This window comes from Brachyistius frenatus, unplaced genomic scaffold (assembly GCF_029030835.1).
Source record: "Brachyistius frenatus isolate BFR_SWC_R1_liver_20210118 unplaced genomic scaffold, ASM2903083v1 Contig_39, whole genome shotgun sequence".
NCBI lineage: Eukaryota > Metazoa > Chordata > Actinopteri > Embiotocidae > Brachyistius > Brachyistius frenatus.
Window position 1 is genome coordinate 2370995 of NW_027210638.1, and position 22795 is coordinate 2393789.

Below are 22795 nucleotides of genomic sequence, written 5' to 3' on the forward strand. Positions count from 1 at the left end.
ATTTTTGTAGCACAGTCTTGCTATTTTGCAAGGATGGAAGATGCTTCTTCTACCGCTGATACTGATCGACCACTGGATGTCGCCTGTGCTCGTTTAAAGCTGACACACGAAGCCTTACAGACTTTAAGGAGTATGCTGCTTTCTGGTTCCAACAAAACCTACGGAAAGTTCCCCACATCGTTGACCTCAACGCGTATAATGTTGAAAGTTGTCGGAAGCGACAGTTTATTACTGTCGTCACTCGTTACGGACTAACAAAGAAACGGAGATGCATCGCGTTCCGAGCAATGTTTTTTTTAGCCATGTGAATTTCTGGCGTTAACAGTGAAAGCGTAAATCCCGCAGAAAATTCCGAGATCCCAAATTTTTACGGGCTTTCCTGAATGCACCAGATAGGGCGGGATTTTTTTTTTTTTTTTTTTTTCCAGCCATGACGTCCCAAGTTTTCCAGCGGCCCTGTCACTCCGACATCATGGCGTAGTGATGTGGACGGACGGGGGGTTAGTACTGGTGGGCACTGCGAAGTTCAGAAACCAAATCCTGTGGAATTTTTTTTATTTTTTTTAAAAAACAATAAATAGGGCAAACAAACAAACGGAATTACAGAAATTTCTTCGAGCTGAGTTTCGGTAAGTGAATTCGTTGGTGTTTAGGTCTGTGATTTGTTTTGTTTTTACTTTAACATCCTGTTTAGTCGGAACAAACTGCTGCTGTGGCTCGCGCAGCTGAACGTGCACGTTTTCTCAACGTAGAAACGTTTAACTGTCGCTTTTAATTTTTTTAATTTTTAATTTGTTTTAGTTGTGTTAACGGCACCCGACGTGTCTCAGGGCTCGAGAGAGAGAAACAGTTTTGTTTTTTTGGGGGGGGGGATCCTAACTTCAAGTAAACTAAGGGTAGTGTTAGTTAAATTGTCCTTTTTATGTTACTTTTTGGACACGAACACGGTAAGAAAAAGTTAAGTGCAAGTGTTCTTAACGTGTATTGTAACGCCCGTAATGTAGTTCATGTTTTAACATTACCACAAAACAAAAACATCAACATATATAAATGTTTCTGACATGGAAAACGTTACTTTGGCGTTGTGGTACATTTCTGTCCCCGAGGCCACATCTTTTTGCATTTAAATCTCATCTGTTTCTATGTTACCTTCAGGTGGTGCTGACTAGAGGGATTTAGCTTTGATAAAGATGGTGAACTGATCCACACTGTAAAGTTTACAATCTGGATTTTTTTATTTTTATTTTATTGTTTTATAGCCATGCAACTTGATCAATTGTTGTATTGCCCTCAAGTCGACCTCTAAAACGGTTTGGTCTTCTTCTTCACATGCTTTTCAAAACAACAGATTTGTCTGTAAACCAGATACTAGATGCTCTTAACATATTGGCCCTGCTGCAGCTTGTTTGGGGCTTTTATTAATTAACCCTGCTTCTGCACTTCAGGAGACTCAACTATGGCATTTGTTGTCTATTTGTGATTTATTATCTGTCAATTGTTCGTCGCATTTTAGGGAAACTCCCAGGGCTTTCATATCAGCTTCTTCCTGTCTGTACAGCAGCAACAAATACAAGGAATTTTATTAGGGAAGAATACCAAAGAAAGAGGGAAGAAATTACTGATGTTAAGAGATGTTGGGAGACCCCACAGCACCATGTTATCACCATACTTAAGGAATTATACGACATAAATGCGAGTTAACAAATTTAGTGATATGGTGAGTATTGGGAACATTTCATACAAGTTATGTCTCTAAAGGAAGGAGACATACCAACAAACAAGGTAATAAAAATATGTTATGAATGTGGGATGGACCTGACAAATGAATTGTTTAATTTAAATGTGTTTCTAACCAGCCGTCCACCCCACCCCCAGGTAGTCTTGTACATATTGTAAAACAACTGTATGTGGACCTTTACCTGTAACATAACCACCCCTCTCTACCACATGTGCACTATTCAGTGTTGCATTTCATTGCATTAATTGTCGTAGATGAATAACTTCTTAGTCAAGTTAAAGTACAAGCTGTGCAGTTGAATGTAACGTGTGTGCTGCTGTCCAATATAAATGAATTGTTGCCACAATCATGTTCATACAGGAGGTTGAAATATTTTATAACTTTAAAGCTCTTTATTTAAAAAAATATATTTTTTTCCTAGTTTTTTTTTTACATTGCATCATTCATTGCATGGATCTCTTTCAGGTATTTTGTTTTTTATTCCCAGCCCATCTTAAGATACAGAAAAGGGTCCGTCTGCTTCTCGTATAGGCCCTGCCGTTTGGTGGTATAAAATTAGTAATGATCTGTTCTGCCTGCTCACCCAGGTTGTAAATAGCAGCAGGTTATTCCAGAGTAGCGTCCTGCTGGCGGCGTCTTGTGTGTGGTAAAACAATATATGGTTAGATCCCAAATATACCACACTGATGCCAAAAAAAACAGCAATTGTGAATCAGTTTGATACAAAATAACAGGTTAGTTCATTGTTTTGTGACCCTTCAGCACTTTCTGAGGTTTTCAGCACTAAAAGACTTTTCCCTGTTTGAGGTAAAAAAAAAAAAAAAAAAAGAAAAAAGGATGAGGTATTCAAGCCAGAGTTTAGCTTTTCTCATGGAAATATTGTGTGTAGGTGACGGATGAGTCAAGGTCGGCATGAGTCAAAACATAGAAAGTGGCATTATATGGAGAGACTTTGATTTATCATGTTGTGACCATGGAAAACATCACCATACCTGGTAAAAAAAACAGAAGAAGTAAAGCAAACCTCTGTATGATTTGTGCCTGGTTCAGAAATTCCTCTCTCTCCAAGTCTTTTTACCCCCATAGCAACTCATCTCAACACAGGCTGTTAAAGTTGGTTGTAATGGCTGTAAACCGTCTCTCCCCTCAGAAACAAGTGACCCTGAGGCCTCTATTATGTTTTCTGTTTCCTGTGCATACGCAGAAGGATAGTTCACTAGTCATCTGGGACTGAAGAATTACTCGATCCTCTCTTCTTCTTTTTGTTGTTGTACCAGGAACACTTGAGCTCTCCGTAGAGTGTCCAGTGAGAATGGATTATGATGGCTCGCTTTGCCTAAAGGGACCAGAGCTGAAGGTTTTGAAAAGCAATTATAGTGGTCCACTCTCCCCCTTGTATTCATTATTCTCTGCATGTCTCTATGAATTATATGGTTGTTTTCACCACCGAGGGCAAGACTGCATTTTGAATGTTTTTTTTTTTTTTCTCTTCTGGTTTAGTTTTAAGGCTATTTTAGTCTGAAAAGAGTACGAAGGCAGGTGTTGCTGTAAGTGCCATGTGTACTGCAGCAGTGCAATTAAGTTTTTTTTTTTCCTGTCTTTGTCTTCTTATGATTCTCAGTCAAAATGCCCCACTATGATGAACAATAGCCCTCTTTGTGTGTCCTATAATTGGAGTTAGCGGCGCTTATAGAATGGCAGACAGTGACATTTTGTTTTTGAGAGCGATGGTAGCTCGTTGGGATTTTTTAGACGTCTCCTTTAATAGCAAACTTGCACAGATGGGATGCATACATTGCGGTTTATGCAGGTACACATCTGTATCTCCTTGATTCCCTTTTAATCCATCACAAGTACACGCACGCACACAAATTTAACTTAGAAAATTAATGTTAACTATTTTTAATAGTTGATTAATTATTTTTTTTTTTTCTAACAACTGTCAAATATTTAACAGTGCCAGCTTATTAGATTTGTTCCTACTATTTGTCATATATTATATTCAACTAATTATTTTTGTGGTTTGCCCTCTTTATCAAGACAAGAAATATGAAGGTGTCACCTAGGGCTCTATGAAAATATAATTTATTTATTTAAATTTGTATGCTTTCTAACAATTTTTGAACAAATGAAGAAAATGATCAGTTGCAGACATTCTGGCCTGAAACAAATGTTTTTGTTTTGTCTTCTTGCTCGACAATTCTGTTGTGTTTACATATGACTAACGCATTATGGAGGCTTCCCAGGACTTGAGGACAGCGTGAACTTCTCTGTAATTACGCTTTCGTTGCGCTGGTCTCTGTGTCCATCCAGGATGCAGCCGTGGAAATGCCGAGACAGGGTCTTTACTCTTGTTTTGCATTGGCTGACACATGGACAGCAGGTTTGAAAATGGCATGTCTGGTCTTGGCCTGGTGGGTTTAAAGTATGTTTGCTGAAAGCTACGAGTTACCCTTGCATGTATTTGCTTTTCTGCTGGAAGACAAAAACTGACAGGTACTGGAAGGAGATGCCCATCAGGCCCTCATTCCAGTTGGAGTCATCACGATCCAAACTTTTGGCTGCTGTTAAATGCTGGATTCGTGATTTTCTGTTGCTTGAGTGTAGTAGGTGGTTTTAGTATGCTGGCCCCTTCCTTAGTCATTTGTTTCTGCCAGTTCATGCATGCACCCCAGCGTGGATAGATTCTCCGAGACATCACCATAATGAATGTCTTCACTTAATTTGCTGTTGATCCATTTTAAGATAAGTTATATCTTAGTTTCAGCTTCTAATTTGTGACTATTTGCTTCTGGCTTTGTATTATTTAATAGTGAATGACAGTATTAGCCCAGTTAGAGTCAGTAATTAAATGAGAGCGGTTATTTAAATAGTCAGTAAATATTTTATGATATTTTTAAGTTCCACCATAAAATACACCCGTTTAAATGTCATGATCTCTTGACATAATCTGACGAAATCTGTCCCAAACCTTTGTAGAAAAGCATTATAAAATGCTAGCAGAACATTAGCGGTTGTTTGGACGTAAGCAGCTACTGTAAGCAGCCTGAGTAGACTTTTTTTTTTTTTTTACCTACATTCAGAATTTACTTTTGGAAACCACTTAGCCGTTTACTATGGACCAATAGCATGCCTGGTCCTCTCATCTCCTCTCAGCTTGCTGCGTGTTGTGTTGAATTATATATTTTAGTGCATGCTTGCTTATTTTACACATTATGGAAAATGTGACCACAGAAATGCTGAAATAACAGTGCTAGGTCTGTGGGTGGTTTCCATAAACTTTGAAAATGGTGTTGCATCCCAGTGTTGGCCACTCCCAGGATTTGAGGCAGCTGATTAAAGGAAGAGGTGTCTGTGCGTGTTTGTGTGCAGATGACTGGCTTCTGTATGCATGTTTAAGCGTGTATGACTATACGGCACAGTCTTTTGATTAAACGTTCATGCATAAAGGGAGTGCTGTGCTGTTTGGGCAGATGTCCAAGACTGGGACACTAAAATGTATCTTCACTCAGCTCCAAACAAAGTGTCCAGTGTCCGTTGGGCAGGACATTCAGTGCGCCAATATTTTAGGTAAATGTCCTGATTGATATTCTGAAAGACATTATTCATTTGTCTCACTCTGGCAAAGTCTACTTTCGATCTCTCCAGTATTTAGCTGAAGACAGTAGAACAGCTCAACAGAGAACATGTCCGTTTATTTCATTCATGTTTTAAACCCGGGTTATCATGGAACCTTTCAGATGGAGCGCTCAGCTTAACCAATTTATACAGCTAACCCCATCACACAAACATTTTACCAGCCAGAGTCTTCTTTTAGAGTCGAGAGGATGTACTGTTGTTATAGCCTAATTCCCGGGCGGAACGATTTTTTTTTTGTAATTACGTGCTTAATGCCGATGTTACTGCACTTCTTCGACCGGAAAACTGAACACCACTGTAGCCGCTGCACTGGATGTGTTTCCTTTCGAACACTGTTGATATTCACATCTCAAACTCATAAACCAGCAGACTTGTCTCCTCAGACTAAACTAAGATTATCAGAGCGTCACACTCAACAAACCTTTTTTTGAAGTCTATAAATAAAACCTGTGTATTATCTGTTTTGTTATGCCTTTTAAGAAAATGAGGCAAATTATAGCTTTTCAGTTTTCAAAAAGATTAAACTACAATCAGCTAATTGGTTTTGAAGACTGACCTTTCTACATGGTTTCATTGCTTCTTAAAGGTTTACAGGTGAATGAAGATGATGTCTGATGCCAGCGATATGTTGGCTGCTGCCCTGGAGCAGATGGACGGGATTATAGCAGGTAAAGTTGTCTGATAGCATTAAGCGTCAGTAGTACAACATTTTATCTTGACTTTTAGCATTTAAAACAATCTTCTTGCAATTCCTTTATTATTCTTTTTTTTTTTTTTTTTTTTACAGTTTTGTCAAAGCATAAGAGGTTGAGGTTGAGTCAACATTGATAAGACTTTATCTGGTGTGTTCTTATGGTTTTGTTGCAGAGCTGACATTTTAGATGTATATCATGTGATCTTCAGCGCCCATGTTTTTCAGAGCGGTTATAGCATTTATTCTGTGCTCAGTTAGGCTGTATTGTTAGATTTGTATAAATACCATCTTGTGTTCTGTATTAATAGACAATTAACATAAATCTTCCATAATGTGTTGTAAAAGATTTTAGAAACTCTGGATGTGGCTCCAGAGGATCAGATGTCAAACCAGTGCTTTGAATAATTGTCTCCAGATGACATGACTGGATTTATTTACGATAATCCATTTTATGATAGCAAACTGAAATTCACCAACAACAATACTATTAGGAATGCATTACAAGTAGTTTTATTACTTGTCTGTCACAGTGAATTATTACTTTGTGCTTTAATCCTCGTCCAAACATGAGCCACAAAGTGTTTCATTGTCTGTTGTTGTCAAAATAATTACAGCTTGATATATGAGATTGTACATCTGTGTCTATCTTTAAATTCCATTGTCTTTTTCCTCTCCTATCGTGATCGTTTGCATCAGGCTCCAAGGCTCTGGACTACTCGAATGGTTTGTTTGACTGCCAGTCGCCTACGTCACCTTTCATGGGTAGTTTGCGGGCTCTTCACCTTTTGGAAGACCTGAGGAGCGTCCTGGAGTTGATGGACACAGAAGAAAGGGAGAGTCTGCGCTGCCAGATTCCTGATTCCACAGCTGATAGTCTGGTCGAGTGGCTCCATGGTCACCTGGTGAGAGACTTTACACGTCGGAAAGACATATATGCTGCATTAAAATCTGTTATAAGGTTTAGTTATGAAACTGGCTCGGGTATGGAGGTTTCTTAACACAGGATCATCAAATACTCCCGCTGAGCGCTTTTCATCTGATTAGTGTAGCCTCAGGGCAGATCATTTTTACTGGTACTGTCACATAACTGGTTTATATTTAAACAAAACATGTAAAATATTGGTCTCGTGTTGCTTTTTAACCGCATAAAGGCTTAATTTTGTCTGGGATGGCTGGATGGAAAGTTGTGCAAACAAGCCATAGTGCGTCTGGTTTGCCTTTGATTGATGTTGTTCTGTGTGCTACATTAAAACGGTGAATGCAGAACAGCTCTAGCAAACAAGTGCAGAACCGACTCGTTTGCTGAGCGCAAGCATGATTGTTTTGTTCTGCCAAGTTCCCTTGGAATGCAAGATGAGTTGCTGGTGTTGCCAACGTCACAGCCAATGTGCAGCAAGAAACACGCAGACTTTTTTGAGGAATCAAGAGTGGTGGCTGGGAGAGAGATGGGCTGCAGGCCAGACAGAGTTTTTGTGTAATGCTGTAACTCACTCTTGTGTACAGCAGTCTGAATCTGAGCCGCCTTTTCACCCATTTAAGGTTTTGTTTGTCGAGGGTAAAGCAGTGTAGCCACTCATGCTTCAATGTGAAGAATTTCATCTGAGATCATCATTAGACTAGCACAACAATTTAACTTACTGTTACCATTCTGCATTTGAAAAGGTCTAATAGAGTTCCTGTAATGACTCCATATTTTCTTCTGTGCCTGCAGTCCAACGGGCACATCTCTCTGGGTGGAGGTGACCACTACCAGGAGAGGCTCTCCCGACTAGAGAGTGATAAGGAGTCTCTGGTGCTTCAGGTACCCGTCTGGCAATACTTCCATCAAGACTCAAATCTCAAATTCATATCTATGCTAGATGGACATAAAAAAATGTTTATTTGGTTGTTGTGGGTTTTTTTTTAAAGAAGGATATAACACTTTGCTTCTATGTAGGTGAGTGTGCTGACTGATCAGGTGGAGGCTCAGGGAGAGAAGATCCGGGATCTGGACTTGTGTTTGGATGAGCACAGGGAGAAACTCAACGCCACTGAGGAGATGCTGCAACAGGTGTGTGTGCTTTTCATGTATAATAAGTCTCGAGTCAAACTGTTTGCACACAAGAGCCACTACACGCGGTGCACATGTGTGGGGGCGCTACTAACTTTGAACTGCAAGATCTGAGTTCATGTCCTCTTGTTAGTAAACATCCACTGTGTTCGATAAATGCAAATGTACCAGTGTGCTGATGTGTCAGTTAACATGTGTGGTGTGTACCAGGGGCATCAAGGCTTCTCCTTGTACCAGTCAGTTATTGAGATCCTGCTGACTGCTTTCCATGTCTACACCTTTACACCAACAATGCTCATACTATCAATGTTGTCCTCTCTGCCAATACTCACTACGTAGCAGCCACAACGTTCTTTTTAGACAATCTTCATTTGTTGTTTTAGGAGCTTCTGTGCAGAAGTGCACTGGAGACCCAGAAGCTTGAACTGAAGTCTGAAGTGTCCAACCTGAAGCTCAAGCTGAACTCCATGGAGAAGGAGAGATTAGACTTTGATGACAGATTTAGAGACAGTGAGGTATGCGAGCTAATTCTCAGGACATGAAATCTCTTTGTTTCTGCCTGTGTCCTTTCAATTTTGCCACACACACACACACACACACACACACACACACACACACACACACACACACACACACACACACACACACACACACACACACACACACACACAACAAACAAACAAACACACTCATTCATTCATGTTGTCTAACACCTGTGTGTGTGTGTCTTTTTTTTATTGTCAGTCTCAAAGCAGTTAAACTAGAAGAATAAAAAAGTCTGAAGAATTTCTAGCACCTTAAGAAAGAGTCAACATTCAGTAAAAACTAGCCATGAGAAACGTGCCTGCAGCGTTTGAAATGTTTATAAATGAAAACTTTCATGAAATTTTGTCGCCCCCGGTCAAAGACTTTAAGAAGATTAAAATGTCAGTCATTTGTTTACTGGAGATGGGGAGATATCTGCTCTCAGATGAACCGTGCAGAAAGCTTGGAAAGCGTTCAAACACGTCATGTTATTGTTGCACCAGCGCGGTCGTCTCTTCCACCCGACTGGAACAAAAAGCTGCTGTCCATGTTCCGCCTCACAGCACATAAATCACCTCTTCTCTACAAGCAGCTTCCTCTCAGTTTATCCCTGCTGCCGCTTTACGCACTTACTCTCTAAGGAATTCCCTCCAAACATATCTGCTGTTGCTTTATTATAGTTTGTTTTTACTATACTACACCAATTTTAGCTGCGTTAAATCACATTTGTAAGATATAAACTGAGAGCTGCCATGATGATATTTATACTGAAAAATCAACAGCCATTTGAAAAGCATTGATGTCCCAGTTACCAGTATTTTAGGCCCTTACTATTTTTCAGCCATCCTCTGACGTGCCCTCTCTCTTCTCTCAGGATTTGATTCTTGAAATTAATGAACTGCGGTACAGATTGACAGACTTGGAGAATGAAAAAGTACAGTACGAAAAGAAACTTAAATCCACAAAGGTGAGTTGACACAGGACTCTTTCCTGGCTCATTATGTGTCTTCAGGAGATTATACCTCCAGATAAACAAACTCTTTTTCGACAGAACCCTTCATGTTGTTGAAATTTTGAGAACGATTTGGACAAATTTACGACTGAACCAGTTCTCCAAATCAAATCAAATCAAATCTATTCACTTCTTTCATGGTGTCGAGAAAAACATTCATGTCACCCCTCTGTCCCTATTAGATTAATGTAGCTCTTATACACAGCTGCTGTCTTTCAGTAGTGACCAGGTCAAAAAACATCATGCCAAGTCTGCTCTATTAACAGACCTCAATAAGATTGATTTGTTTTTATGAAAGATTTATTCTGATTCAGAGATTCTGGTGGCTGTTTTCAGGCTCTGAATTGAGTTACTGAAAATTGTTTTGGCCCCCGTTAATCTCTAAGATACCTTGATCAGGGGACAATGGTGTTGGATTTTCTGTGTTTTATCTTGAAATGAAATGAAAGGAGGAACATCCCCTTTACAGTTTTAACCCACAGAGTTTAAAACAGCACTTTAATTTGTCTTCTTTTAACATTGTCCTATTAATGTTCTTCATACTTTAAATATCTTTGTTTGAATCTTGGATATTCCACCTTCTTGACCGCCTATCTTCACATCTTCTATCATCTTTAATGTCTTTTTTTCCTGGGTTGTCTCTCTACTGCTAGTCGCTAATGGCCAAGCTTTCTAGCCTGAAAATCAAAATGGGCCAGATGCAGTATGAGAAACAGAGGAAAGAGCACAAACTCCAGGCTATGAAGGTTGGCTTTTCTCAGGATGATTGTTGTGCTTGCTGTATGATTATGGTTTGTGACCTCTCCCTTTGGCTCCTCTGCTGTGTTTTTTTTTTTTTTAATGTTTTTAGGCAAAAAATAATTAAATCTGGTGGGCAGTAGTTTTCTTTTTACCATTTTTAGCAAAATGATGTCATATTTTGCAAATAATGAAATCACTTAGTCTGCTGAACCATGTAATACAGTAAAATTGAAAAAGCCCAGTGCAATCAGAAATACAACTTCCTTGCATCTGCAAGGCACTAGTTTTAGCAAACACTCAAATTTTTAAACCACAGGTATGCTTTAATTTGGGGTTTGTGTCAAGAGTTGGCAGAGTTCTGTTTCTCTGTATCTTTTTTTATCCCTCTTTACACTTGTCCCACTGATTTCCTTTTCTCTGACCCTTTCTATTAAAACCTTATACAGTTTTATGTGTCTGTCTCTGCTTCATTCCTGTTCTGGTCACTTAAACACTTATAATGGCTTGTGTATTTGTTATTACATCCTCAGCCCTCCCTTACATCACTGCTTCCCACTCACCTCACACACGTTACCCCTCCAGCAGGTGTGGCTTGCGTGCCTGTACGCCACGTCAGCGTCTGTGAACCTTTGTGTTGTGATTTGTTTGTAGTGTTGAGTTGGGGTGGGGGGGAGGTGATGTCTCTGTGGAGGAAATGTTCTCACTGTTGTCCCCTGTTGGACAGGAGGACCTAGCCATTCTGAGGAGGCAGCTAGAGGGCAAAGACGGAGAAGTGAGGAGACTACAGGAGGAGACGGGCTTCAAAGCTGTGGCCTCGGGCAGCGCAGATCCCATGGAGAGAGGTGGGAAAGCCAGTCAAATCACAAGACACAGTGTAGATGAGCATGCATGATGTCTCTCCCTTATGTAATATGAATGAGTAGTAATATCTTAATCTTATCATTTGCAAAGTATTAGGCTGAAGTTGTACAACCAGTTTTTGTTTCATAATGTTTTGTCCTGTTTAGTCTCTCATCCAGATGAAACTCTTAGAAAGAGGCTGAAAGAAAAACGTAAGGGGGGATTTTATTCTTGTGTTTATTACTTCACTTAATGATTGCACCCACCTCAACCCCTGTTTGCATGAACGAGCATGAGCCATCTGAACTCTGCTTGTCCATTATAACCCATTAGAGTGAGCGTACCTGACCACAGAGCACTACTTCTTAGTTAAACCGTCCAACTTTTATTTTTCCAGTTTTTTTTTTTGAATGAGCAATTCCAAGGTCCTCCATTGTCACTGTGTTTTTAATGTCCAGCCTAAAACAGCAACAAGAACTGTTTGCTTTGTGTTTTCAGCAGGAATGAGGAATGAACCGTGTTGTTTGTCATAACCATTCAAGCTGCTCACTCATCCTACTGACTCATGTCCTCCAACAATAATCCCCTCCCATACCCCTCAGCACCTCTCCTCATAGTCCTCTAAACCTTCCCCTGCTCACACCAACAGCCAGTGTGTGCCCTGCTAACCTGTACTGATGTTGTCCTGTTCAGTGTTGTCTGACAGTATCTTTGTTGTGAGAACTGTCTTCATATCTGTGCCTTTTCCCCTTCAGTTCTATATGTATTCATTTATACAGAACAGTTTCATTTTTCACACACAGCCGACACTCCCTCAACATGACTCTGCTCAAAAAGCAGTCCAAATTAGTCCCAATTTTTTATTTTTCGAAATATCTGATTAATGTTACAGTGGCAAGGAAGAACGTATGTGCGAACACTTTAATGCACGTAAACACAATGTGCTTCAGGTAATAACACGCAAACAATTGTCGTTCATGTCTTTGTATATAAATTAAAGTCCTGTGGCAGCTGTAACAAGCATTTCCGGTAGTTGTGGATCAGATCTTCATAAAGTTTAGGAGGTTTTTGTCGACCAACCTTCCTCACAGAAATGCTTCAGCTCAGCCATGTTCTCAGGACATCTGGTGTGAACGGCTCTCTTGAGGTCATTCCACATTATCTCTTTTGGGTTCATGTCTGGGCTCTCGCTGGGCTACTACAAAAGGAGGATTTTCTTTGTCTGAAGTCGTTCTGTAGCAGGTTTACTTTGATGTTTAGGGTCATTGTCTTGCGGCATCACACAGCTTCTACTGAGCCTCTGCTGGCAGACAACCACCCTGACATTATCCTTTAAGATACCTTGATAAACTAGGGAATTCATTTTTTTAGCAGCCTTTTTACAGCATATCAAGGACAGCATTTTCTTCCCAAACAATTCAACCTCACTTTCCTCAGCTGATAAAACATTTTTCCAGTCACTTTCTGTAGTGTAAAGATGTTCTTTGGCAAACCTTAGAAGCACATTCCTTTACGCCTGTAGCTGTTACTCTGGGGTTCATTGAGCATTCTTTGTTGTGCTTTTTGAGTGATCTTAGCTGGGCGCCCACTTCTCTGTAGCCACAGTACTCAATCATCTCCATTTAAAGACACATTTTCTGCTGACTTGTCAATATCTAAACTCTCTCAGATTACTTTGTAAACTGTTCCAGCTTTATGCAAATCAACAACTTCTAATCAGAAAACCTCTAAGATTGCTTTTTTGTAAGGTACAGTTCACATTAGCAGGTGCTTCTTGTTGAAATTAATCTCAAAATGTTTGAGTGTTGTTTATAATATTTATAAGTAAAAGTTGCTTTAGCCCCAACCTACAATCGTGTTTGATTGATCGGACTCCAGGTTTGTTGATGTTATTAGCCAAGGGGTTCAAAATAACTTTTTTGATGATGTTTACTCAATATAGACCAGAACAACACAATGATTTGTGTGTTAATTGTTAAAATATCATGTGTTACTTTATGTTTTCTTGCCACTGTATATATTGCAGACACGTTCTACCAAGTTTAAAAAAAAACTTTAAACAGTGTGTGTGTTAAAGAGAATACATTGAAGTAGCTTTCTTTTGGGTTACTTATCAATAGAGAAAATGCTTTAATAACAGAGGAGGATGGTTGACTGCACAGAGAGCTTTGTGTCAATGTGTATTCTGAAAAATGAAAATGTTCTCCAAAAGTCAAATGTGTGAAACTCCTGCTCACACAAGGATGTTGTGTATCCATTTGAAGGCTCCCCAAAAAATAGACATTGTGGCCGTGATGTCAGTCTAATGACAGTTAATAATGTTGAGGCTTGTATGGTCTAAATGTATTAAATCCTCTACGTGCACCCTTTTAGTTCAGGCTTATTATCTCAACCCACGTTTTTCCCTCCTTAAAGTTCACACTCTGAAGTGAACTCTACAGTTCTTCATCTGAAATCCTTGTCATTTCTCACTAGATGTGGAAGTGCAGAGAATGAAAAAGGCAGTTGAGTCGCTGATGGCAGCGAATGATGAAAAGGTACATTCGACAAGCCGAGACTCACTTTGCATTCCACCACGTGATTCAGCTCTCCTCCTGAATTTGCCTTTTTTTTCTTTGCATTTTAATTATCTTTTTCTTTGCAGGATCGTAAGATTGAGGAGCTAAAGCAGTCGCTTCTGCGGTACAAGAAAGTTCAAGACATGGTGATGTCGGTGCAAGGAAAGAAAGGTTAGACTGAGTATTGAACCACATTAATGTCTAAGATAAAGAAGCACTGAAGTAGGTACACTGCAAAAGCATGTTTTAATCAATTTACACGATAGTTTAAAGTCGTTTTTTTAAAGCATATCATGAGTTTTGTAATGATGTCCTGTTTTCCAGGCAGCTACTGGCTTGATTTCAGAACAATATAAAAATGCCATGTTGGACAGCAGGCACTGCTTTAAAAACTGCCCTTATTGATGTGTTAAACAATGCTCCTATATTTTAAACATAGTTTAGCTGCTAAATTCACAGCCATTTAAAAAAAAATTTGCTCATTGGTTTGGGTTTTTGTGTGTGTGTCTATTTGTATAATTTTCTATTTTCTTATACACTATAAAATTCTCACTTTCTGTTACAAAATTTCTGTCCGGAGACAGTAGTTGGGCTTCTTTGTCTTAAATTTCACCTGCCAAATGATATAGTCTGACATCTAATTCATTTTCCCCTTCAGAGAAAACAAAAGATACTGAGCATGTCGAGAGTCCTGGCGATGGATCGATTGCATTTTTGTATGTTAACCACATGTCTGTGGAGTCCGAAAAGCAGGAAGTTACAGATGTCGAACAACTGAAAAGAAGGAGCCCAGATGAGGTTTGTACAGAATAACAGGTCACAAATGCTTACAGTTGTAAGTTTGTTTTACAAGATATGTCTTGGAAAAAATACCCAGTGTTTCAAACAATAAAGCAAGTGAAATGTACAGTAAATAATATCACTAGAAATTATAGTGTTTCAAAGGGGATGAATATGAGATAACATTGTTAAGAAAGTGTCTACTGGAAACAAACGCTTGTGTTATTTTCATGATTTCTTGGTAATGTGTAGTTGAAAAAAGCGAATCCTCTTATGCTGTGGGCTTTTTTTTTTAATCCTCAAGCAACTTCACATCCCATTAAACACTCACAAAAACCTCACATCTGTATCACACTTTTGAAATGCCTGTTGTAGGGCCCGACAGCCAATTAATTGAATAACATCTTCTGTCAGTTCTCAAAGCCCGTGTGCAGACTGAGACTTTTCTTAAGGCCTGAGTGGAGCTTTCATTTTCTATCTGTCTTCTTTCCTCATTGTGATCCATGTTTAGCTGGAGAGTCTTAATGGACTGTGTGAAGAACCTTCGCCGACACCCAGCCCCTTTGATCCAGAGCGAGTATCAGAGTCGGCACAAACAGATGTAGAAAGGTGAAATATGTGAAACATTTATCTGTCATTCATTGCTTTACTCCAAATTTTGTGTGCAGAGTTCGACTAATGTCGGGTTTTTTTTTTAAAACAAAGATACAGAAAAGTTGTAACGTTTTTGTGTCTACTCATTTATATGACTGAATATGAGTAAAAAAAATTAAAAAAAAATGCCGGTTTTGTAACCGATGTGTATGATTTTAGGTTTTGTCAACTGAGCTTGTGACACTGGTGAGCACATTTGTCTGGGACAAGTAATAGATACATGTGGTCTTGTGACACGTGTTTGACTTTAACATGTCTTTGTCCTCTGTCTCTGACATAGTTTCCTGTCACACTCCAGTGCAAAATGAATACAATGGTGTCTCTTTTTTTTTTTTTTTTTTTTTGTCAATCATGGTATTGTGCTCTTAAGTAACAAAAAAATCCGGCCGGAGGTTTGCTCAACACCTATACAAGATGGACAGTAATTACTGCTCACCATTATTGTATTAGAGTCTGACCAGACTTTAACAAAATCCAACTCGGCATAATATCATAAATACTAGAAAACGTCTCGGTTTTGAAGATTACAGGATTTTGTTGTGGTTCTAATTTAATAGAATAAACTGAGGTTTGAATATTTTCCCCCAACCGTTCACATATACAAGCACTCGCTCCACACTGCTGTACTCTGTAAGTAGGCTGGAACATGTTTTTGTCCTTTTGCTGCAGTCTTTAGTGTGAGGAAGTGTCCCAGTAACCTTTAAGTTACACATTGAAAGAATGTGTGTAACAGTGGTTCATCATATCCTGTAGATTCACACTGTTGATTCTCAGGACCATGTGAGACAAGCATGCATATCTCAACTACACTCCCATAAGTGAAATGTGTGTTGTTATGGTTTGTCATTTCAGCCGCCAAGATACCCCTAAGACTGTGAGCCAGGACCACGAGGACGGCAGCAATATTGAGAAGGTAAAAGGAAAAATGTATATATATATATAATATATATATTTATAAATTGAAAAAACTGTCCCCTTTTTTTTTTTTTTTTTATTTGCCAAAAGAAAAATAGTAATTTGTTACAAATACAGGTCTGCTTTTAGTTTACCAAAACCTCTTCTTTTACAATAGCATGTTTTACTTCACCAGAAACTCCAGCGCCGTATGTGTAGATATAGACGCTACATTTGAGTAATGTTTTTTTTTTTTCTCTCCAGAGTACAAGTGAAGAGATCAGTAAGATGAGTGAGAAGCCACCCGTGAGTCCGTCTGCCACTTTGCCTACCACCACAGATGATGAGAGCTTTGGCTCAAGAAAGGCCCGTTCATCTTTTGGAAAGGGCTTCTTCAAGATACGTGGGGGCAAGAAGACGACCAGTACCCCTAACCTCGGTAAGAGCAAACAACGTGATATGTCAGCATGTATTTGATATTATCATGTGTGGCATTAAGCCAACTGTGGAGTTGATTGGCTATAAACTAGAGGGTGAGATTTTTGTGGAGGTTTTTCCTCCACCAAAGACAAGTTTATATTTTCCTTAGCCACACCCATGGGGTGCACTATATGGACCAAGACCGTAATTTGCAGCCCACACAAGCTGTGGTCCCCATTTAATTATGGAAGTCTGTTTCTGTGCCGCTGTATACCCTTCGTCCTGTGTGTGTGTGTGTGTGTGTGTGTGTGTGTGTGTGTGTGTGTGTGTGTGTGTGTGTGTGTGTGTGTGTGTGTGTGTGTGTGTGTGTGTGTGTGTGTGTGTTGTACACATGTACGTCTGTGTTCCACCTCTCCAATCACGTTATTATTTCAATCATATTTTCTGCCCTCTTGTTTTGTTCTTTCCCTGTTGGACCCTGTCGTGTGTTGTGTGCTTTGTAACACATGAAGACCGCAGCAGGAGTGCGAGTGCGCCTATGCTAGGTACAGTATAGACTGCAAGTCATTGTAGGATTTTTGTTTCCATCGAAGCCTTCCACGAACACAAGCTTGTGTTGAAACCCAGATTATTAGATAAAAGGATTTATTCAGATCTTGAAGGCCTCCCGCTAAAATCTAAAACAAAATGACTAATGAATGATTATTTTTTTATTCCCATCCAATCAAATCCAACATCAGCATGTCTAATGCGTGAATACTAGAGAGCGTATTGCTTTTACTGCACACCATCACCTCTCAGTCTGTCTTGGAGCCGTGATCTGTTTGTGTCAGCGTTTTCTGGGTCTCTGCACTGGCTCTGTGCAGCAGCTTTCCAGCGATCAGAGCAAATCTTACACACTGATGCTGATGATGTTGTCTGGGTATTTGTTTGTACAGCTGAAACCGAGCAACAAGGCACTGACCATTTGGATCTGGCCGGGCTGCCACAGAGGTCATCCAACAGCGACAGCACACAAACACTCCCTACAACCCCAGAAAGCAGGAAAAAGTCCAAAGGAATAAAGAAGCTCTTTGGAAAGTGAGTAGAAAATTACATGAGAATCTTTTAACTCTTGATTTCAAGATTAGAAAAATATCTCTCATGTAAAGTAATAATGAAAGTGGATTTTTACTGTTAGGCTGTTTTGATATTTAGACTTGAATTCCTTTGTTGTTTTTTTTAGGCTAAAAAGGAGCCAGTCTACCACATTTAATCTGGATGACAACCTACCAGAGGGTGAGTTCAAGCGGGGAGGCGTGCGTGCCACAGCAGGACCGAGACTGGGTTGGTCTCGTGACCTCCACCAAGCCAACAAGTGAGTCTGTGCATTCAGCATGAATAATGAAAGCTAGAATGTGGTTTCCTGTTTTGAATCACTGTTGTAGCCTGAAGTTTAAAGACAATGAAGAGATTTGACAAAGCAGTTTTTGTTGGAAGAACAAAGTACTGTACTGTATTTCACAATTATTCTTACATCCATGTATTACCTGTTTTGCCCTCCGACGAGGGTGTGTGTGGATACTTCTGACTTTTCTTTTCCCTTTTGTTCATAGTGATGTGGATGCTCCCTTCGCACGTTGGTCAAAGGATCAGGTCTGTGGCTGGCTGCAGGAGCAGGGTCTCGGCCTTTATGTGAACATGGCTCGTGTGTGGATCTCGTCCGGACAGACTCTGCTACAGGCCTCACAACAGGACCTGGAGAGGGTGAGAGGGAGCAGAAGAATTTAATAAGTTTACTACCACAGGCAGACACCCAAAACATTGCCGTGCTGAACTTACTCAGTCGTACCTGAGCGACGTTTAGTGTCATCCTCACTTGTCTTCTTGTGGATGTGCAGGAGTTGGGCATCAAACAACCGCTGCACAGAAAGAAGCTACAGCTGGCTCTGCAGGCCCTCGGCTCAGAGGAGGAGGACAATAAGGGAAAGCTGGACTACAACTGGGTGACAAGTGAGTACGATGACATGAGTCAAGTTATCGGAGCTCTACTGTCGTTTTTATGTTTGTTTACGTTTTTATTCATTTACATTCAGTTATAATTTGATTCATACTTCAGTGTTAAGTTATTTGTATTCCTCTTTCCAATTCTTCTCAGGATGGCTGGATGACATCGGCCTGCCTCAGTATAAAACCCAGTTTGATGAGGGGAGGGTGGATGGCCGCACGCTACACTACATGACAGTGGTGAGTGTTGGCAGAGACGTGAACTCCCTTCACAGCGCCTGCAGATAAGTAGGCACGACGACTCCAGTGCCATCTCAAGTTAGAATTATTGCACAGAGACTCTGATGAGCTCCACTGGAGGCGGCCTGGTCTCAGCCGCTGTGATATTTGAGACAACGCTGATGCCTCTGACCCTGTTTAAATTAGGATTTCTTTACAGTTGTACCAAAGACTAATTTTTCCTGCAACTAACTAATGCTAAGCCTCAACTGAATTTTTACATTTGCTTAAATTTGATAGTTTGTCATTGATTGATGCTTTGACTGCTTTGTCCCTTAGGATGACCTGCTTTCTCTGAAGGTGGGAAGTGTCCTGCATCACCTCAGTATCAAGAGAGCTATTCAGGTTCTCCGACTCAACAACTATGAACCCAATTGTTTGCGTCGAAGGCCATCAGACGAGGTGCGTTCACTTGACAGAAAGATGATTTGACAGGGCTAAGCAGTCTGTTCTCCTCTTTGATATATTAACTTTACAATGCACTGCAGTGTGTAAACATAATCCCAGTCTCTAATTTGTGATTTATTCATCTTTTTTCTGCACATTGCGTCCATAGAACAATATATCACCTGCAGAGATATCCCAGTGGACCAACCACAGGGTGATGGAGTGGCTGCGGTCTGTGGACCTCGCCGAATATGCTCCCAACCTGAGAGGCAGCGGCGTGCATGGAGGTCTAATGGTGAGAGTGTGAGGTGTCAAGTTTCCCTGGGACGCATTTATTCTACTGAAATGTGTCCACTCCTAATACGTCTGCTACCTGCTCAGGTTCTCGAGCCACGGTTCAACGTGGAGACCATGGCTTTGCTGTTGAACATCCCCCCGAACAAGACTCTCCTGCGCCGCCACCTTGCCACACACTTCAATCTGCTCATTGGCTCAGAGGCCCAGCAGCTCAAACAGGAGTGTCTTGAAAACCCAGACTACACTTTACTTACTGCCACCACTAAGGTCAAGGTAATGCATTATTTCCTGAGGATAGACGGTCTATTCTCTCAATACTCTTAAGTATTTCTCCAAAATGGGGATACATAAATGTAGCTGTATAAAACTAATACACTGCATTCTTTTATCTTCTCTCTTCTTGTTTGTTTGTTTTTTCCAGCCAAAGAAACTGTCATTTGGTAACTTTGGCAGTCTGAGGAAGAAAAAGCATGATGAGAATGAGGAGTATGTGTGTCCGATGGATGTGGAGATGCCAAAGGGACGAAGCTTCCAGAAAGGATTTGAGCTCCAAATCTATGAAGATGACCTTGACCGGCTAGAACAGGTGAGCTTGTTCTTCAAAGAGCCTTTTGGATGATTTGTTACATAAAACATGGATAATTATTGCTAAATGCAGTTACAATATGTGATATCCACTTTTGTTACTTGACCACGCGCATGATATGTATTGTTCTGAGTCTTGACTTTTTTTTCAGATATGTATTCAGTGGATATCTGGTCTGTTTCTGTATATTCTGTTGTGAGTCTCACTTTATTGAGTTGTGCGTCTGTTGTTCCCAGATGGAGGACTCTGAGGGAACTGTGAGACAGATTGGAGCTTTCTCTGAAGGAATTCAAAATCTGACGGTAAGAATCCAAAGGTTGAGAAAAGCACATTGATTATTGCTTCTCTTTGTTGCGTAATTAATGTTTTCCTCTATCGTGCCTTTTACCAGAGCATGCTGAAAGATGATGAATTCTTCAATGAGATCTCAAATTCACCAAACCCCAGCGTAACAGATGAGGACTCCAATGCATGAGACTGTCAAGCATCAGACCTGGTCCTGCTGTGAATGAAACTCTGTGCCAACCCTCTCCACTTGCACACAGACTTGTCTCAACACACCCCAAGAATGCGCCCTCATTTCTTTTTAGTGTTCCATTCAAGGAAGAGCCAAAAGTATTACAGTTTCTGTCTGTTTTAAACAACAGTGTTGTGGAAGCCCAGAGTCCAGTGGCCACTATTTCTCCTGATCTTTGTCTCCAGTACTGTCGTCTGATGTCAGAGGGAACATTAGGACAACACCACTGCTCGCCTGCCAGCTGGTTTCTGGAGTTATTTTGTACTCTGTTATTTACAGGCAACTTTGTGTTAATGACAGAATTGAAGTGTCAACCAGCAGAAAAATGACATCTAGAAAATGCCAATATAGATTTAATATATGTCTTTGAAATTGCTGACTGTAGAGATATTGGAAGAAAGAGATGGACTTCATTGAAATAATATGCTGAGAAAATGTTCCCATTTTCTTCAAAGTTAGAATAAGTAATAACTCCAAACAGCTGCTATGTTTTTGTACACAACTGAACTATGCTAATTAAATAATAATGGTCTTATATTTTATCCTATTCTGAAGATATTCAGTAGTACTCATGCATTTGCACATATACATACACAGTACAAAGCCTAATGCATATCATTGCATGGTATTGAGATCCAGTTCATTCTTATAAGAGCTTGTCATTTTTCTTATTTTTACCCTAAATTGATTTTTAAACGGAAACCGAAAAGTTCTTTTTGGGAAAATGTTGTAGTTTATAAAAGACTCGTGAGATGAGATCATGTCAGGTAATGATGTTTCTTTTTCGACCACACTTGAAAAATTAGATTGTATTGTATTGTTTGTTTTTTCTACACTTATACAATTAGTAAGATCAATAAAGTAATTTAAATAAGTTGGTATTTTCCTCAAATGGACACAATCAGAACATACTGGGAGCAGAGGGAACCCCCGAGATAGTTGCTCGTTTATTTCACTTCGGAAAAGAAGATCAAACTACGTGTCCTAAAAACGTGGCTGTTATAAGAGTTGAGCAGGGTGTGTAATTTTGAAATCATGAACTCGGATCAAGGCAATGAATCGAAGGCAATATGTCAATTGCGTTCGTCTGTATTTATATTTTAGCTCAACTTTGATCACGATGACCGATTGTTTGGAAAAAGCTGCAGGACAGGAGCAGTACGTTAGGAGACTGAAGAGGACAGGATAATGAAGCATGGCATGACAAACCATCCAGAGGTATCTCCACTATTCATTTGAAAGGAAACTATTTGATCTAACATAAGGGAGAGGAGACGGGCGGCTTTTATGGGAACCAGACCTGACTTTTTTTTTTTTTTGTGCAATGCAACTTCTGATGTATAAAAAAAAAAAATCCTCTGCCCTTTGGTTAAAAAGTGTAACAGAGGAGACACACAAACTCCTAGTGAGGTATAGCACCGAAGCGGAAATTTGAAAAAGGCTGGCACAGGATATAGTTTGCACTCTGTACACAGTCTGTAAAGAACCTTGATGATTGAAGATTAAAATTTGTAACCCATGATTTTCGAACACATAAGATCAAGTTAAAAACTAAACAGTAGAAGCCAGCTGAGACATTTCATCTTGACGTTTTATATTCAAATATATTAAAAGTTAATGTTGTAACATGTGACTTGCTTGAAGTTCAGTTAAAGTGGCAGCTCAGGTTTTTCTGTCATCTCTTTTTTGAATCAATTATTCTCTTGTTTCCTCTCTCTCAAAAATACATGCAGATCAGCAGGAGTGACCTTTAAAATATTCAGAGAATACAAGTGATTTATTCTTATTTTATTCTTTCTCTTTTGCATCTGTTCTCTGCCTTAATGTAAAAGTTTATTCTCACCTGTTCATTTTTCTTTACGGTTTAGTCTCTCCTTCCTTCATTTACAGTCACTTTTCATCTTTGATCTTTTCATCCTTCCTGTTCCCTCACGTCTCTTCCTTTCTATCTCCTCGTCAGGTTTTCTTTTTTCCCCTCTTTATCACAACTCATTAAAAGACTGATTATGAGTCGGACATTATGAGTTAGGCAGGATAAACCCAGTGTGGGCCAAAAATGCCAGCCTTATTCCATGCAACTGAATGACACCTCTGTTTTACAGTTTTTCTCCACTATATTGATGAATTTTGAGGCACAGAAGGTTTCAAATTTGAGAAAAACACAAAAATGTATAATATCCTGCCAGTCTAGGTCACAG

At 39.8% G+C, this 22795-nt stretch overlaps 1 protein-coding gene across 10 annotated transcripts; it reads left to right on the plus strand.

Annotated features, from left to right (window-relative positions):
* Positions 1-477: 477 nt before the first annotated feature.
* ppfibp1b (PPFIA binding protein 1b) lies at positions 478-21471 on the plus strand. Of its 10 annotated transcripts, XM_069701961.1 has the most exons (29): positions 478-629; positions 4052-4121; positions 5964-6045; positions 6768-6973; positions 7783-7872; positions 8008-8121; positions 8505-8636; positions 9521-9613; positions 10312-10404; positions 11124-11241; positions 11407-11451; positions 13715-13776; positions 13884-13968; positions 14456-14595; positions 15089-15186; positions 16084-16144; positions 16390-16564; positions 17058-17090; positions 17484-17625; positions 17771-17902; positions 18141-18291; positions 18426-18537; positions 18683-18771; positions 19090-19212; positions 19367-19492; positions 19579-19767; positions 19916-20080; positions 20317-20382; positions 20472-21471. In XM_069701961.1, the coding sequence occupies exons 3-29, from the start codon at positions 5976-5978 to the stop codon at positions 20553-20555; spliced, it is 2994 nt and encodes a 997-aa protein (XP_069558062.1). In that variant the 5' UTR covers positions 478-629; positions 4052-4121; positions 5964-5975; the 3' UTR covers positions 20556-21471. The 10 variants fall into 10 exon arrangements, with proteins under 10 accessions (XP_069558062.1, XP_069558061.1, XP_069558064.1 ...); XM_069701960.1 differs by lacking the exon at positions 4052-4121; XM_069701962.1 differs by lacking the exons at positions 478-629; positions 4052-4121 and adding an exon at positions 930-947.
* The last annotated feature ends 1324 nt before the right edge of the window (positions 21472-22795 follow it).